General features: G+C 38.3%; 1 protein-coding gene across 5 annotated transcripts in view; it reads left to right on the top strand.

Moving 5' to 3' along the window:
* The window catches only part of CACNA2D1 (calcium voltage-gated channel auxiliary subunit alpha2delta 1), a 495,461-nt gene that overhangs the window by 394,543 nt on the left and 81,566 nt on the right, over window positions 1-19,352 (top strand). For all 5 annotated transcript variants that reach the window (XR_006196625.1, XM_042916580.1, XM_042916568.1 and 2 more), the window contains exons 11-12: window positions 10,472-10,630; window positions 15,569-15,673. Coding sequence is in view for 4 of the 5 variants with exons in the window: in XM_042916580.1 (XP_042772514.1) it covers window positions 10,472-10,630; window positions 15,569-15,673 (264 nt within the window). In the remaining variant the exon portion in view is untranslated. The remainder of the gene's footprint in view (window positions 1-10,471; window positions 10,631-15,568; window positions 15,674-19,352) is intronic.

Genomic DNA, 19,352 nt, shown 5'->3' with positions numbered 1-19,352 from the left:
ACGTTTGTGGGTCTAGTTCTGGGGTTTCTATTCTATTCCATTGGTCTATGTGTCTGTTTTTGTGCCAATACCATGCTGTCTTGATGATGACAGCTTTGTAGTAGAGGCTAAAGTCTGGGATTGTGATGCCTCCTGCTTTGGTCTTCTTCTTCAAAATTACTTTGGCTGACATTTTGTGTCAAGGGCCTTTTGTGGTTCCATATGAATTTTAGGATTGCTTGTTCTAGTTTCGAGAAGAATGCTGGTGCAATTTTGATTGGGATTGCATTGAATGTGTAGATAGCTTTGGGCAGTATTGACATTTTGACAATATTTATTCTTCCAATCCATGAGCAGGGAATGTCTTTCCATTTCTTTATATCTTCTTCAATTACCTTCATAAGCTTTCTATAGTTTTTAGCGTACAGATCTTTTACATCTTTGGTTAGATTTATTCCTAGGTATTTTATGCTTCTTGGTGCAATTGTGAATGGGATCAGTTTCTTTATTTGTCTTTCTGTTGCTTCATTGTTAGTGTATAAGAATGCAACTGATTTCTGTACATTGATTTTGTACCCTGCAACTTTGCTGAATTCATGTATCAGTTCTAGCAGACTTGGTGGAGTCTATCAGATTTTCCATGTATAATATCATGTCATCTGCAAAAAGTGAAAGCTTGACTTCATCTTTGCCAATTTCGATGCCTTTGATTTCCTTTTGTTGTCTGATTGCTGATGCTAGAACTTCCAACACTATGTTAAACAACAGCGGTGAGAGTGGACATCCCTGTCGTGTTCCTGATCTCAGGGAAAAAGCTCTCAGTTTTTCCCCATTGAGGATGATGTTAGCTGTGGGCTTTTCATAAATGGATTTTATGACGTCTAAGTATGTTCCTTCTATCCCAACTTTCTCAAGGGTTTTTATTAAGAAAGGGTGCTGGATTTTGTCAAAGGCCTTTTCTGCATCGATTGACAGGATCATATGGTTCTTATCTTTTCTTTTATTAATGTGATGTATCACGTTGATTGATTTGTGAATGTTGAACCAGCCCTGCAGCCCAGGAATGAATCCCACTTGATCATGGTGAATAATTCTTTTTATATGCTGTTGAATTCGATTTGCTAGTATCTTATTGAGAATTTTTGCATCCATATTCATCAGGGATATTGACCTGTAGTTCTCTTTTTTTTACTGGGTCTCTGTCTGGTTTAGGAATCAAAGTAATACTGGCTTCATAGAATGAGTCTGGAAGTTTTCCTTCCCTTTCTATTTCTTGGAATAGCTTGAGAAGGATAGGTATTATCTCTGCTTTAAATGTCTGGTAGAACTCCCCTGGCAAGCCATCTGGTCCTGGACTCTTATTTGTTGGGAGATTTTTGATAACCGATTCAATTTCTTCGCTGGTTATGGGTCTGTTCAAGCTTTCTATTTCCTCCTGATTGAGTTTTGGAAGCGTGTGGGTGTTTAGGAATTTGTCCATTTCTTCCAGGTTGTCCAATTTGTTGGCATATAATTTTTCATAGTATTCCCTGATAATTGTTTGTATCTCTGAGGGATTGGTTGTAATAATCCCATTTTCATTCATGATTTTATCTATTTGGGTCATCTCCCTTTTCTTTTTGAGAAGCCTGGCTAGCGGTTTGTCAATTTTGTTTATTTTTTCAAAAAACCAACTCTTGGTTTCGTTGATCTGCTCTACTGTTTTTTTAGATTCTATATTGTTTATTTCTGCTCTGATCTGTATTATTTCTCTTCTGCTGGGTTTGGGCTGCCTTTGCTGTTCTGCTTCTATTTCCTTTAGGTGTGCTGTTAGATTTTGTATTTGGGATTTTTCTTGTTTCTTGAGATAGGCCTGGATTGCGATGTATTTTCCTCTCAGGACTGCCTTCGCTGCATCCCAAAGCATTTGGATTGTTGTATTTTCATTTTCGTTTGTTTCCATATATTTTTTAATTTCTTCTCTAATTGCCTGGTTGACCCACTCATTCTTTAGTAGGGTGTTCTTTAACCTCCATACTTTTGGAGGTTTTCCAGACTTTTTCCTGTGGTTGATTTCAAGCTTCATAGCATTGTGGTCTGAAAGTATGCATGGTATAACTTCAATTCTTGTATACTTATGAAGGGCTGTTTTGTGACCCAGTATATGATCTGTCTTGGAGAATGTTCCATGTGCACTCGAGAAGAAAGTATATTCTGTTGCTTTGGGATGCAGAGTTCTAAATATATCTGTCACGTCCATCTGATCCAATGTGTCATTCAGGGCCCTTGTTTCTTTATTGACCATGTGTCTAGATGATCTATCCATTTCTGTAAGTGGGGTGTTAAAGTCCCCTGCAATGACCACATTCTTATCAATAAGGTTGCTTATGTTTGTGAGTAATTGTTTTATATATTTGGGGGCTCCTGTATTCGGTGCATAGACATTTATAATTGTTAGCTCTTCCTGATGGATAGACCCTGTGATTTTTATATAATGCCCTTCTTCATCTCTTATTACAGCCTTTAATTTAAAGTCTAGTTTGTCTGATATAAGTATGGCTACTCCAGCTTTCTTTTGGCTTCCAGTAGCATGATAAATAGTTCTCCATCCCCTTACTCTCAATCTAAAGGTGTCCTCAGATCTAAAATGAGTCTCTTGTAGACAGCAAATAGATGGGTCTTGTTTTTTTATCCATTCTGATAACCTATGTCTTTTGGTTGGAGCATTTAATCCATTTACATTCAGTGTTATTATAGAAAGATACGGGTTTGGAGTCATTGTGATGCCTGTATGATTTATGCTTGTAGTGATGCCTCTGGTACTTTGTATCACAGGATCCCCCTTAGGATCTCTTGTAGGGCTGGTTTAGTGGTGACAAATTCCTTCAGTTTTTGTTTGTTTGGGAAGACCTTTATCTCTCCTTCTATTCTAAATGACAGACTTGCTGGATAAAGGATTCTCGGCTGCATATTTTTCCTGTTCAGCACATTAAAGATCTCGTGCCAATCCTTTCTGGCCTGCCAAGTTTCAAAAGAGAGATCAGTCACGAGTCTTATAGGTCTCCCTTTATAAGTTAGGGCACGTTTACCCCTTGCTGCTTTCAGAATTTTCTCTTTATCCTTGTATTTTGCCAGTTTCACCATGATATGTCGTGCAGAAGATCGATTCAAGTTACGTCTGAAGGGAGTTCTCTGTGCCTCTTGGATTTCAATGCCTTTTTCCTTCCCCAGGTCAGGGAAGTTCTCAGCTATAATTTCTTCAAGTACCCCTTCAGCACCTTTCCCTCTCTCTTCCTCCTCTGGGATACCAATTATGCGTAGATTATTTCTTTTTAGTGTATCACTTAGTTCTCTAATTTTCCCCTCATACTCCTGGATTTTTTTATCTCTCTTTCTCTCAGCTTCCTCTTTTTCCATAACTTTATCTTCTAGTTCACTTATTCTCTCCTCTGCCTCTTCAGTCCGAGCCGTCGTCGTTTCCATTTTGTTTTGCATTTCGTTTAAAGCGTTTTTCAGCTCCTCGTGACTGTTCCTTAGTCCCTTGATCTCTGTAGCAAGAGATTCTCTGCTGTCCTCTATACTGTTTTCAAGCCCAGTGATTAATTTTATGACTATTATTCTAAATACACTTTCTGTTATATTATTTAAATCCTTTTTGATCAGTTCATTAGCTGTTATTTCCTGGAGATTCTTCTGAGGGGAATTCTTCCGTTTGGTCATTTGGGATAGTCCCTGGAGTGGTGAGGACCTGCAGGGCACTTCCCCTGTGCTGTGGTGTATAACTGGAGTTGGTGGGCGGGGCCGCAGTCCGCCCTGATGTCTGCCCCCAGCCCACCACTGGGGCCACAGTCAGACTGGTGTGTGCCTTCTCGTCCCCTCTCCTAGGGGCGGGATTCTCTGTGCGGTGGTGTGGCCCGTCTGGGCGACTTGCACACTGCCAGGCTTGTGGTGCTGGGGATCTGGCGTATTAGCTGGGGTGGGTAGGCAAGGTGCACGGGGGCAGGAGGGGCAGGATTAGCTCGCTTCTCCTTAGGTGATCCACTTCAGGAGGGGCTGTGTGGCAGCGGGAGGGAGTCAGACCCGCTGCCAGAGGGTTGGCTCCGCAGAAGCACAGTGTTGGGTGTTTGCGGGGAGCAAGCAAGTTCCCTGGCAGGACCTGGTTCCCTTTGGGATTTTGGCTAGGGGATGGGCAAGAGAGATGGCGCTGGCGAGCGCCTTTGTTCCCCGCCAAACAGAGCTCTGTCGTCCGGGGGCTCAGCAACTCTCCCTCCCTTTGTCCTCCAGCCTTCCTGCTTTCCGAGCAGAGCTGTTAACTTATGACCTCCCAGACGCTAAGTCGCGCTTGCTGTCGGAACACACTCCATTCGGCCCCTCCGCTTTTGCTAGCCAGGCTCGGGGCTGTGCTTGGCCGGCGGGCTGCCCCTACGCCCGGGCTCCCTCCCTCCAGTCCATGGAGCGTGCACCGTCCGCCACCCTTCCTACCCTCTTCCGTGGGCCTCTCGTCTGCGCTTGGCTCCGGAGACTCCTTTCTGCTAATCCTCTGGCGGTTTTCTGGGTTATTTAGGCAGGTGTAGGTAGAATCTAAGTGATTCTACCTCAGTGAGCCCAGCGTCCTCCCACGCCGCCATCTTCCTTATTCTCCTGAAGTCTGAAATTTAACCAACTGAGCCACCCAGGTGCCTCCTCCCTTACTTTACATTGATTGCTTTGCTGTTCAGATGTTGACTGTCACCTTTTCAACCCCTAATTTATGCATACACCCAGCATCGGTACTCAGCCCGTGCTCTTTACCTGGAACATTGAAGTCGATGCACATTCAAGGGTCATTCCTCCACACATAGGCTGTAAGTGTCCTTCCCACCCTCACAAGAACTTTGTATTTCGCTCTCTACTATCCTGCATCTTTTCTTCCTTCGCTCTTCGATATGAACCTCTCTTGCTCTAGTGACCCTCCACTTGAGGGAAGCCTTTCCTTGACCTCAGGCTTACCCTTAGAGGTACCCCAATCTTTTTCTTCTTTCTTCCCAGCCGAAGTGCTTTGAAGATGTGGAAGACGTGCCTCTGCACGTTCTACCACTTCCCAGTGTGCTTCAGTGTGTGTGGGGGCTCTGCCCCCTCCACTGACATTGTATAATGTGGATGAGTTCAGTGGGCACTTTGAATTCCCCATCTTTGTATCTGAACTGCAGTGTTTTTCCTCCTGAGACCTATTTTTTCCCCTCTTGTCACCCCAAATAGCCCAGTCTACTGATTTTTTTCCTGCCTCCATGCGAACTTATTTCAACTGTTGTCTTAGGGACTCCTTTTTCTACTTCCCTTTTATATTTAAAGTTTTATTTTTATTTTTATTTTTGTTTAATTTACATCCAAGTTAGTTAGCATGTAGTGCAATAATTTCAGGAGTAGATTCCAGTGATTTATCCCCTAATATAACATTCACTGCTCATCCCCAAAAGTGTCTTCCTTAATCCTCCTTACCCTTTTAGCCCATCCCCCACCCACAACCCCCCGCCCCCAGTGATCCTCAGTTTGTTCTCTCTATTTAAGAGTCTCTTATGTTTTGTCCCTCTCCTTGTGTTTGTATTATTTTTGCTTCCCTTGCTTTGTGTTCATCTGTTTTGTATCTTAAATTCCACATATGAGTGAAGTCATAGGATATTTGTCTTTCTTTGACTAATTTCACTTAGCATAATACACTCTGGTTCCATCCACATTTTTACAAATGGAAAGATTTCCTTCTTTTTGATTTCCTAGTAATACTCTGTTGTGTGTGTGTGTATGTATATGTATATATATATATATATACATACACACACACACACACACCACATCTTCTTTATCCATTCATCTGTCGATGGATATTTGGACTCTTTCCATACTTTGGCTATTGTCAATAGTGCTGCTGTAAACCCTGGGGTGCATGTGCCCCTTTGAAACAGCACAGCTGTTTGGAAGGAATTTGGATAAATTCCTAGTAGTGCAATTGCTACGCCCTAGGTTAATTCTATTTTTAATTTTTTGAGGAACTTCCAAACTGTTTTCCAGAGTGGCTGCACCAGTTTGGATTCCCACCAGCTGTGCAAAAGGGTTCCTCTGTCTCCACATCCTTGCCATCATCTGTTGTTGCCTGAGTTGTTAATGTAGCCATTCCAAGTAGTGTGAGGTGGTATCTCATTGTGGCTTTAATTTGTATTTCCCTGATGATGAGTGGTGTTGAGCCTTTTTTCCTGTGTCTGTATGTCTTCTTTGGAAAAGTGTCTATTCATGTCTTTTGCCCATTTCTTCACTGGATTATTTGTTTTTGGGGTGTTAAATGTGATGTTTTTTATAGATTTTGGATTACTAGCCCTTTATCTGGGATGTCATTTGCAAATGCCTTTTCCCATTCCGTTGGTTGCCTTTTAGTTTTGCTGTTATTTCCTTCACTGTGCGAAGCTCTTTATATTGATGAGGTCTTAGTAGTTCATTTTTGCTTTTCTTTCCCTTTCCTCCAGAGACGTGTTGAGTAAGAAGTTGCGCGGCCGAAGTCAAAGAGGATTTTGCTTGCTTTCTCCTCTAGGATTTTGATGGCTTCCTGTCTTATGTTTAGATCTTTCATCCATTTTGAGTTTCATTTTGTATATCATATAAGAAAATGGTCCAGGTTCAGTTTTCTGTATGACGCTGTCCAGTTTCCCAACACCCTTTGCTGAAGAGACTTTTTCCACTGAATATTCTTTCCTGCTTTGTTAAGGGTTAGTTGGCCATATATTTGTGGGTCCATTTTGTGTTGTCTATTCTGTTCCACTGATCTGAGTGTCTGTTTTTGTGCCAGTACCATACTGTCTTGATGATTACAGCTTGAAGTCTGGGATTGTGATGCCTCCAGCTTTGGTTTTCTTTTTCAGGATTGCTTTGGCTATTTGGGGTCTTTTCTGGTTCCATACAAATTCTATAATTGTTTGTTCTAGCTGTGTGAAGAATGCCGGTGTTACTTTCTTTTTGCTTTTTTTTTTTTTAATTTACATCCAAATTAGTTAGTGTATAGTGCAACAATGATTTCAGGAGTAGATTCCTTAGTACCCCTTACACATTTAGCCCCTCCCCCCTCCCACAACCCCTCCAGTAACCCTCAGTTTGTTCTGCATATTTGAGAGTCTCTCTGTTTTGTCCCCCTCCCTGTTTTTATATTATTTTTGTTTCCCTTCCGTTATGTTCATCTGGTGTTACTTTGATAGGGATTGCATTGAATATGTAGATTGCTTTGGGTAGTTTAACAATATTTGTTCTTCCAATCCATGAGCATGGAATGCTTTTCCATTTTTTTTTTTTTTTTGTCTTCTTTAATGTCTTTCATAAGCCTTCTATAGTTTTCAGGGTACAGATTTTTCATCTCTTTGGTTAGGTTTATTCCTAGGTATTTTATGGGTTTTCGTGAAATTGTAAATGGGATCGATTCCTTGATTTCTCTTTCTGTTGCGTCATTATTGGTGTATAGAAATGCAACTGATTTCTGTGCATTGATTTTATGTCCTGCAACTTTGCTGAATTCATGGACCAGTTCTAGCAGTTTTTTGGTGGAATCTTCTGGGTTTTCCATATAGAGTGTAATTTCATCTGTGAAGACTGAAAATTTGACCTCCTCCTGGCTGATTTGGATGCCTGATATTCCTTTGTGTTGTCTGATTGCTGAGGCTAAGACTTCTAATACTATGTTGAATAACAATGGTGAGAGTGGACATCCCTGTCATATTCCTGACATTAGGGGTAAAGCTCTCAGTTTTTCTACGTTCTTTTGAGGATGATATTAGCAGGGAGGGGGTCTTTCATATATGACTTTTATGATCTTGAGGTATAATCCTTCTGTCCCTATTTTCTTGAGTGTTTTATTAACAAAGGATGCTGTATTTTGTCAAATGCTTTCTTTGCATCTATTGAGAAGATCGTGTGGTTCTTGTCCTTTCTTTTATTGATGTGATGTATCACATTGATTGGTTTGCTGATGTTGAACCAGCCCTGCATCCCAGGTACAAATCCCACTTAATCATGGTGAATAATTCTTTTAATGTATTGTTAGATGTGGTTGGCTAGTATCTTGTTGAGGATTTTTGCACCCATGTTCATCAGGGAAATTGGTCTATAGTACTCCTTTTTAGTGGGGTCTTTATCTGGGTTTGGAATCATTACATGCAAGGTTTTAAACCAAATTTCTATGCTGAAGCCTTCTTCTTCTTCTTCTTTTTTTTTTTTTAACCTTTAGCCAAGATATTTTTTGAGTCTCACACTTTGAATGTTATGAAAACTCGCCCTCCCTTGAGCTCTACGCTTCCCTGGTCTTTTCCCCAAGTACCTCTGAACCTATCACTCCTGCTACCCTCCAACATCCTGATGCCCATGTCAGACACCTGCATGGCATTTAGGGCACTATTGCCTTCCTCAGCTATCACCCACTTCACCATCATATCCTGTGGATTCTTCCTCCAAAATAGATCTGTACCCCCTCCTGTTCTGACCGTCTCCAAATCAAGAGCCCCTTATTATGTTCAGCTAGGTTACTATGATAGCCTTCTAATAATTTTCCCTCCTTTAAATATTGCTCACCTTAAATCTGTTTACCAAACAGCGGCTCCGATGATCTCTTAAAATTTTACATTAAATTGTTTTGTTTGTGGCTTAAAATCTGTGACTTACCATTTGACAGAAAAGCGAATCCCAATTCTTCAGCATTTCTGTTAGTCCCTGAATGATATAGCCCTGCTTCCCTCTCTGAACTCCTTTTATGTCATTGTCCTCAGTCATATGTGAGTGAGCTAAACTCTCCTCCTTTATATTTCTCTGAAAGTCTTCTCCCTGCCCCTAACATCATAGCCCTTTACATTGTTGTTCTTTTTGCTTTCCTCCATAGTCTTAAATGAAACATTTCTCTAGAATCACAGGAAATGTCATTTCTCACAGGAATTTCCCCCTGACTGCTCACAGTACAAACTAGAACCCACTCATGATATTGTCTCCGAGGGACTAATACTATATTGCTTTACAGAATGAATCATAATATATTGTAATATAGTAAGAGGCTCTATAAGAATAGTTAAAATCCCCCAGACTCTGTGTCACAGTGCTAATCTAATCCTGTCTCTTATTTGCTTTGTGACAATGGGCAAGTTATTTAACCTCCCAGTACCTAAGTTTCCTCATGAATAGTAATAATACATAACTTGTAGGATATTTGCAAAGAGAAAAAGATTAATATTTCTAGAATAAATGCAGCACAAGGCAGACATCATATATGTGCTTACATGTATGTATATGTTTGTGAATAATTTACTAAATGTCTGAAGGCATAAAACCATCACCTGCCATAATTTTTGACCTATGACAGCCTGATAGTAAACATTTGCTTATTGAATTAATGAAATGTGCAGTGCACCTTATAATTAAGCTTCAATGATTTCCAGAGGAAAAAAAGGAATGATGTTTTACATTTATAAAAGTACGTGATCAGTTACAAAGTTTATATTTTGGTTTGTGATCCACCTGTTAAAATTATTTAATTATATGTTTTTAAGAATATCTCCAGCATTTCATCTGGCCAGACCCCTACCTTCTAGAAAATATGTTTTTATTATTAACTTCATTTTGCAGATGTGACTCTAGGCCCCAAGAGCCCAAGTGGCTCATACAAATAGCAGAGTTGATCAACGGTAGGATGATCCCACTGACCTCAGTGCCCTGGATCTCACTGCATTACTTCTCTTGTTCTTATGTTCTTTTGGAAATGCCCAGTGAACTATGTGAACACGTTTTGTGGGGTTGGTGATACTACTTTGGTGATGATTGTTAGATTTTCACTTTTGGACAGGTATCAAAGTTTACATTCTCTCCTCCTGTAGCATCCTTGTGGTTCAGGGACTCATCACTTAGAGCAAAACCTGTCTTCCAGGACCTGCTTGCCCTTAGCCTTGCCTTCATGATTCCATGACATTCGGTATATAAGCTGTGGAGTGATGGTTCTGAAAGGCCACCCATTGTTCCTAATTCTTTCATATTACTTTCCTCCATTAAACCTGGTAGAAAAACTGCTAATCCTCTATTCCTGTCGTTAAGTGTAATATTTTCCCGCCTAGCTTTTCCTTATGAGAGGCAAGCAAATGGTTAGTTTCTCCTTGAACCTGCTCCATATCATTTCTGGATTCTGAATACATTTCATTGTTTGTTGTTGTTGGGTTTTTTTCCTCCCTCTAAATGCTCGGATATTTGAGAGCTGAAAGGGATCTTACATAATTAAAGTCCCAAATTCATGATCAGAGAAGCTAAGCTTCATGAAGGTGAGTGACAGGCTCAGGGTTACAGTAGGAGGGAGGCTTAGATGAAAATTGCTATTTGATCCTCAGTGTACTTCAGTTACCAGTTTACTCATTTTCCTTTATGAAAGAAAAAGCACAACAGGATTGGGACATAGAAGTCACAAATGCAACTAAAATTGTGTGATTGATTTTCATGTTCATTTGTGTATTTACTTTTGTGTCTTTCACAGTTTAACAGCAATGCCCAAGATGTGAGCTGTTTTCAGCACCTTGTCCAAGCCAACGTAAGAAATAAGAAAGTGCTGAAAGATGCAGTGAATAACATCACAGCAAAAGGAATCACAGACTATAAGAAAGGCTTTAGTTTTGCTTTCGAACAGCTGCTTAACGTAAGTATCCATACCATCCCCTTTTCTCTTTTATTACTGAATCATAGCATATGAATTTCAGTAGGCTGGTAGTTACTACTACCAGTAACTATCAGTTACATAACTGTTGTTTTTCTTTTATTTAAAAAGCAGATGTGTCCAGGCAGTAGAAATCTTTGAACTACTTTTATTTTTAAATCCCGAACTCAAAGGCATACACCGTGTAGACATTCTTTTCCTTTTAGATCTTCTCTTCTATCATCTCTTTGAACTCTCTTTCCAAAAGAAACATTCATACGGTAATTATTTAATTTTGCATAAGCACTTCAAACTTAGTTGGCATATTTAGAATATCATTTCTTTTTTCTTATTTCAGTTGCTGCCATATTTATGTGGAAACTTGTGTTTTTCAGTCATCCAGTGGTTGGTAGAAATGTTTTAGTTTCAAACATCTATTTGGTTCTTAAAGTTGTTACTTAATGTCCACAAAGGTCCAAATGGCAGACATTAAGGGGAATAGGATATAAGTCCCAGAGCAGGAATTTCTTCCTCAGTGAAGATCTCTCCCTCACCAGATCACCCATCCACGTCTCCAGTTAGACTCTCAGACTACGGCATGCTTGCTGCCTGCCCCATACCATAGCACATACCTCACGCTGTGGACTAGTGTTTTCAAGTGGCCATGTTGTCTGTCATTTTGAGCTCTTCTAGAGCAGGAGTCATCATTCAGGTTTTTATCTCTCATGAGGCACTATTATCACAATGGTTGAGAGTGTGAACCTAACCTTTCTATACCTTGGTTTCCTCACTTACACCATGGCATGTACAGCAGAGAGGGCCGTAGACAGGATTGTCCACAGAACCCAACACATAGCAAACCTCATGTGAGTGTGGGTTGTTGCCTTGGTATTGGAGTCATGGTCATTATTACTATAGTTAATGACTAGCACGTGTCTGGTACAGAGTCAGCTCATCATTCAAACCATATTTGCTGAGTCACCGAATAGGCCTTTAAATGCAGTCTTGTCTGCAAGTCGGACTTGGTTGTTCCCTAAGTAAGGCTTCTAAAATAGTTTTCAAGATGTCTGATTGGTTGCCTCATTCATTTGTTCATTCAGCCAATATTTACTGTGTGCCTCACAATTTCCTGTCACATTACTATTGCTAGAATAGCAGAAGTAAACAAGGCTGTCTGATCTCAAGAAGGTCCAGCATGACATGGTAAATCATCATTCCTAGTACAATGCGTTAGTGCTGTTATAGGGCATTCACAGTGTATTTATTTGAACATTACTGAGGCGGAGTTCGACTTACCCAAAGGAGGTCAGGAAAGTGGGGCATTTCCTTGAAAACAGGATTTTGAAGAATGAGTAGAATTTAGGTAGGTACACGAGAGAGGGAAAATCACTTCAGAGAAAAAGAACAACATGGTCAAAGCCACAGTCGTATAAGACAGCATGGCACATTGGAAAAATGGCAGGTGGTTTGGCATGGCTGGGACATAGCAATGCGGGAGCTGCAAGGGAAATAAAAAGGCCATGGGGTATCAGTTAATGAGGTGTTTAGGAGCAAATGAAAAGTTTATAATATGAGAATGACATGGTCTAACGAGTGCTCTAAGTTTAGCTGTTATAGAAATCCTGGTGTTGGAGTAAAGGCAAAAAAAATGTTAAGGAGGATGATGTGGTGATAATCAGATAGTTCTCTGGACTAGAATGCTAGGTGGCCGGTAACATAGGAATCTAAGTAGAGGTATGTGAGGGTAGTAATAGCTCCATTTCAGACATATCGAGTTTGCGGTGGTGATATTTATTAGATAGCATTAGATCAGCAAGTAAGGAGACAGAAAAGCCAAGTAGTTCAGTGTTGTAGTTCCCAGGGGAGTTACATTTGGTAAAATGCATATGCTTATGAAATGATGTATGTTGGCTCATAGAAGGATGAAAACTCAGAACTTTGAAATTCAAATGTAATTGACCATTAGATTAAGATGTATTCTTTCTGTAGTAAAGAAATACAGGTTTGTGGAGTTTTTTCAAAGAAGTTCTTTTTCTTTTGAGTCAACCAAGTTGGTGGCATCTTAATTGCTCTTCTTGGTATTGTTAATTTGCCTCACTTCGTTCCCTCCTATTCAGGTTTCAGTTGTGAAATGATAAGGAGTCTCAAGCCTAATGTACTATTTCAGAGCCAGTCTCAGTAGAGAGGCCACATTAACTCCCAGATTCATTACTAGTTGCTGATAAAATATGATTTAACTCCTATTGGCCTCTCGTACTGCCTCTACAATTGTAAATTGTTTTTAATCTGTTCTCAGTTATTCCTGAAGCCAGTCTCATCTGGTCTGCTTTCCACGTGTCCCTTACGTATTACAGTTCTTCATTTTAAAGTAATTTTCCCACATGTCATGCCTTGCCTTATTCAGAGTTGAAGGGTATTTTGTTACCTCTTCCAAATACTTCTAGTCGTCTTATTGCACAATGTCATTCTCTGTTTTTTGTTTGTCATTGCAAGGTCTATTATTAAGATCCCTAAAGCAAGTATCAAATAGAATTAAACATATCATTTATCCCACAGTACGCCTTAAATTAAGATTTGAATTAGTCCTCGGTTGCATTTCAGAAAATATTACAAATATACGGAGATGCATTTTTCAAAAAAAAAAAAAGTATAAGTATGATAGATTCTGGGCTGTATACTGGCCTCACAGAATACAAGGATAAGCAAGAAGATACATAATATAATTTGTTATGAAATAACAAAATAAGTTACCAACTGTACTGTCATTTTATTGAAATAGTGGAGTTCTTTCCTTTTCTTAATTTGTTACAAATCGGTAACATATAATTGTTATGATTGCGTGATTCTTTAGATAGTTGCACTTCCTTTGACTAGTTGCTGACTTTGCTGGACCACGTGTCTACTAAGGAGGCTCCTCCTGGGGAAAAATCTTGTTGAAAGCAAAACATTTCTTCATTCTGCCTTTTTTGTATGTCCTAATATCTCTCTCTCTTGGGAAACATTACTATTCTAATTACACAAATGATCAGCACGACCCAATGTCCTTACCCACCCTCGTATTTGTGTTGAGTAATAACAATACCAACATTACTTCCAAAATTGAAACCAAGTCCTAAGGAAGAATCTTGAATCACTTTATGAAACAGTCTTTTAGGTACGTGTTATTTTGCCCATCTCATATATGTAGATAAAATGAAATCATCAAATAAATTAATTCTAGTTAAGGGATTTTCATCACCTTTCACAAAAGCATTTTGATGATAAAATATGAAACTTTTTGATAAGTCCAATTTTCAGATGGCTTTCTTTAAAGAACTATGCTTGAATATGACAAATTATATTAGTCAGTATTTGAGTTTTCATAATACTTGGTTTAAAGCTTTAACTGCCAGTGTTCTAATGGCCTAGTCAATGGGATGCCATTATATGAAATGGGATCTTTTCATCAGTAGAGCATAATATTATCTTGATTAACTTTTACAACAGGAAATGAGATTTATCTTCTTTGAAAAGTGAGATATGTTTTTTTTTTTTTTTTTTAAGAAACCTAAATACTACAAGAGAATGAATGATTTCTTTCAAAAATAGTAATCATTTTAAGGCCAGGGCTGTGATGGCCTTTATGTTACTCAAAGTCTCATGTGGCTGTTGAGACTTGAAATGCGGCTGGTTTGAATTGAAATGCATTATAAACATAAAATACACACCAGAATTTGAAGTTACTGTGAAAGAAAAAAAAAATGTATATTATCTCAATAATTTCCATATGGATTACATGTTCAATTGATAATATTTTGGGGGTGACTAGGTTAAATAAAATATATTAGTAGAATTAATTTCAGATATTTTTCAGACATTCTTTAGTGTGGCTTTTAAAATTTTTAAATGACAAATTTGGCTTGCATTATACCTCCATTCAGCAGTACTGAGCTGGAGGCTTGACATTTTCAGAGAAGCTGAGCGTTCGTAAAGTAGTGAAATCTTTTATTCTCAACACTTGTGCAAACACATTTCACAACAGTAGGAGCTTGAGATGATGATTTCAGACCTCAGAGAGCTCCAGCTTTCTAAATTAGTTCTTCATCTTAGTGGCCCTTTGGTGCTAATCACTGTTTTCCTCTGTCTGACTCTTTGGGGACCTGAAGGTTTAAGGGAGGATTTATCTTTGGAATTGAGTCTTTCAGGATTCGAATATGTGTGGCAGATTGAGAGAGGATAGGAGGATATTCTGGGATTAGGTATCAGCCTTTACAAAGATACAAAAGAGTGCTGGGTGTTAGGGATCAACTAGAAGTTTGCAGTTTTGGGCGGTAAAGTGAATAAAATACGGTGAAGGAAGAGGACAGGGAGCAAAAATGTTTGTCAGTGGATTGAAAATACATGTGGAAGGGTATGCACATTTTTCATTAATACCACTTATATGTTTCTGGTACAATTACAGAGGCATAAAACTGACATAACCATTCATTTAAAATCCATTTATTAATCAACCACTGAGAGGTTATTACATGCCAGGCTCTTCACGATCAGACAAGACAAAACTTCATGCCCTTACAGCACTTAACATTCAATCATGGGAAGCCAACAAAATGCAAACAAATAAAATACATACTGTATACATAAAACAATGTAAAATGCTATGAAGAAAAATACAACCTGGTAGAAAGAGTGCAATTTAAAGCCATTTTCAGCAAATTCTTCACTGATAGGTGACACTTGATCAAAGACCGAAAGGAAGTGAGACCCATGGATATCTGGGGGGTGAGGAGAGTCCCTTGTAGAGATGGGTCTGGCCTGACCCGAGAACTGGTTCTTTAGAGTATACTTACTGAACAGATACTATACCCTTCCTTGCAGTCTGTTCGTGCTCTTTCCTTATTGCTTCATATTCCTTACCTTTTTGTGTGTGAATGATACACATTTTTTAAATTTTATTTACAGTATAATGTTTCTAGAGCCAATTGCAATAAGATTATCATGTTGTTCACGGATGGAGGAGAAGAGAGAGCCCAGGAGATATTTGCCAAATACAACAAAGATAAAAAAGTGAGTGATTTTCTAGTATTTTCTTTCATTTTGGTATCAATGTACGTGGTTTTTAAAGAGATGTGAGGGAGGGTCACTAAGAGGGGAAATGAGCATGCTGATTATAAAGTCATACGGATCATGGATTATAAACCACTGACACAGTTACAGAATTATTCAGCATAATACTTTTTATGTGATCCTTAATTACCTTCTATGTAATTTATTAATAAAATAATTTGGACCTATAAAATCCTATCTGTTTCTTATGTATAAATTCTGTATGAGAAAATGTTATAGGAAGAGAGTAACCAGAAGAGAATGGAAAAATAGGAACAGTTTAAGCTTTTCTAGGAAAACTTTGTGATCATTTAATTATTATAGTAATACTAAAACTTCCTACATATGTCTAAAAATTATCTTCATAGACGTTGTTCTGTAGATTTCCAAATGAAGCAATTTATAACAGCAAAAATTGCACCCTTATTTGAAAATCATTTTTATTTTGTCAACTTTCAAAGTAAAACAGCCAGGGGCGCCTGGGTGGCTCAGTTGGTTGAGTGTCTGACCAGCTCAGATCATGATCTTGCGGTCTGTGAGTTCAAGCACCGTGTCGGGCTCTGTGCAGACAGCTCAGAGCCTGGAGCCTACTTCCAATTCTGTGTCTCCCTCTCTCTCTCTGCCCCTCCCCCACTCATGCTCTGTCTCTCTCTGTCAAAAATAAACATTAAAAAAAAAAAAAAAGTAAAACAGCCAGTTATTTTATCAGCAAAATGGGTTTATTCAGGAATAGCAGAAGAATTCCAGCTCAGGACATGTAAGCTATGGCAAGCGGTAGGCAAGTATCCATATCAAAGAAGAGGAACTCTGCAGGGAAAAAAAAAGAGAGAGTTGCAAACCACTGCTTGAGCCAAAACCCACTGGAGGAAAGCCAGCGTTCAGGGTGGCGATGGTTTCTCCTTGGCTGAGTTGAGATATTTTGTTATTGGCTGAGCTCATTCCTGGGCAAAGAGAAATTCTTTCTCCTGCTGGAGTGGGAAAGTAGGCTGTTTTTGTTGCAAATGCAAAGTACTTCTTCTTATTGGGATCTGCACCTGATGAGGGGTGTTAGGGCCTGAGACCTCCCCCTTCCCCTTCTGGCTTCCCAACACCATTTTCGAGGAAGTTTCCTTTATTCAGTTTTACACACTCAATAGAATATATTAGACAAATTCTTTAATATGCATAATATTTTTAAAGTATGCTATTTCCATAAGGAATGAGGAATGTGAAGACAGGAATTTTGAGGTTGTAATATATTTGTTTCAGTGATTATGTAACTGCAGAAAAAAGTATTGTTGGGAGACCTATTTCGAACGTTCATCCATGTACCTAAACCTGCTGATACTGCAGAGGATATCAACTGTAACTAACTATCTTTCTAGCAATCCTACCATCAGCTTATTTCAACTTTCTGACTGACTCTTCACATTTGATAAGAGAATGATTCTTAATTCGGTTTTCTAAAATGCTAAGGATCCATTAGGAACGTAATGATAAATCATAAGCTGTTTCTTGTGTTTCAAGAATTCCAACAGATATTACACATTGATCCAGAAGAACTCTCTATTGAAGAAAATGCCAATTCGCTTTGGTTTTAGTTGCTGTTTTCACCATTTGGAGACGTGTAGTTCATCATGAGCTCTAGTAGATTGTTTTATATGTATTTTAGGAATTAAAAGGAGAGAGGGAAAAGATGAATTCATATATTTAGATAGTTTTGCAGACACATTACTGTGAATAATTGGGTACAGTATTGACGAAATTTTTTAGAATACTTTGAATACTCCTAGGTGCTTTTTAGCCTATATGTGATTGCACTATGATCGAAGAATTGAAAACATACACACACATAAAACATCAAATTCACTACAAATCTTTTTAATACTCAACTCTTTGAATACTTACATATACTGTAATTATGTTATGACATAAGTTTCATCCATAGGTTGAGGTTTTTTTCTCTTTTTTTCCTAAGGACCTAGTGATTTTAATTGTATAGAGAAACCATTTCTTTTGAAAAAGTTAATAAATTGAACCATTGACCGAATACTTTCAGATGATAACTTGATGTTATAAATAGTTCTTTCCAAAAAAGTATCAGAATGAAAAGAAATGGGAAGATCCAGGTGCATTAATCTAAGATATAATGTATATTTAATTACCTTACTTACTAACTTCTCATTTTTCAAAATTCAGGGCAATCATCACCCCCTAGAGGATGTCCCTGACACCCCCCTCCCCTTCAGGTTTGTTTGGATGCTTGTGCTCTGATCCCAAAGCACACTGTATGGGATCCTACATGTCCCTTACACTGTACTCTCCCCATGGGAGCTCTCCTTGGTCCCCTCTCTGGATTACTAGATCCCACAAGACTGGGCCTGTGTTTTGTTTACCTCTGAACTCTAGGTATCCAGCAGCGAGTTCAGATTTGGAGATAGTTTTTAATGCATGACAGTAAATAAATTGAGACTATCTAACAAAAGTTGGAAGCAGGATTTCTATTATAGGAGAAATATGTAATTATGAAAATAACTTGGGGCAAGGAATTTTCAGCTTATTTAAATGTTCTAAATAATTCTAACATTACCATATTTTAAAGAACTCAAATAAAACAAATGTAATCAAAATTCAACTGTATCTCAAAATTCTAGTAGTTAATCTTACTTTTCATCATTTGGAAGTGACCTTTTGGCACCTTAAATTTAGTCAGAATTTTAAGAATATGATTTTACTATAGAAGTATATAAGTACAAGCCCCACCATTTATATCACTGTTTTTAAACGGATACAAGTTTAGATAAATCATCTTTTATTTTATTAATGTATCATCCAAACCTACCACCGGGAATCTCACTTACTTCTGGATATTTTTCTTCTTTTAAAATGGAAGGATTCTTGGGGCACCCTGGTGGCTCAGTCGGTTAAGCGACCGACTTCAACTCATGTCATGATCTCACAATTGGTGAGTTCGAGCCCCGTGTCTGGCTCTGTGCTGACAGCTCGGAGCTGGAGCCTGCTTCAGACTCTGTGTCTCCCTCTCCTCCTTGGGCTCTGTCTCTCTCTGTCTCTCAAAAATAAATAAATGTTAAAAAAAAAATTAAAAATAAAATAAAATGGAAGAATTCTTAATGTGGCAATGAATTTTACATATTATGTCAGAATTTGTCACAGACAAATCTTGATTTTAAGGAGTATATATTTTAACAAATTTAAATTAATAAAAAATGTATAAAAAGAGAAGTAATTTTCATCTACATTTGTAATTTTTTTCTCCTTGAAAACTGTATTTGCATCCAGGATTAACACAATAACATGTCTTGAAGGCATAGCATAAACGTTTTTTTTTTCCTTGTTTTAATACAAGAGGATTTATGTCATCAGGAAAGCAATAGTTTTTATCCTCTACTATCACAAATTGTTTAATTGAATAAATGAAGAATTTACTGGTTTAAAGCCATTTTTCCTTCTATGCATCCTAAAAAAGTCCAGTCTAAATATTAATATCTTGAAACACTGCTTCTCATCCCCTTCACCTTTTATAGGAACTAAACTTTTAAACAAAGCATTTTGTGACATAGTAAACCACATGATAAACGATTCATATCACATTCACTTTTGTGAAACTAATGAATCCAGTCTTATGCAACAGTCTCTCTCT

The sequence above is a fragment of the Panthera leo genome, chromosome A2 (assembly GCF_018350215.1).
Source record: "Panthera leo isolate Ple1 chromosome A2, P.leo_Ple1_pat1.1, whole genome shotgun sequence".
NCBI lineage: Eukaryota > Metazoa > Chordata > Mammalia > Carnivora > Felidae > Panthera > Panthera leo.
This window is presented reverse-complemented; position numbering and strand designations above follow the sequence as displayed.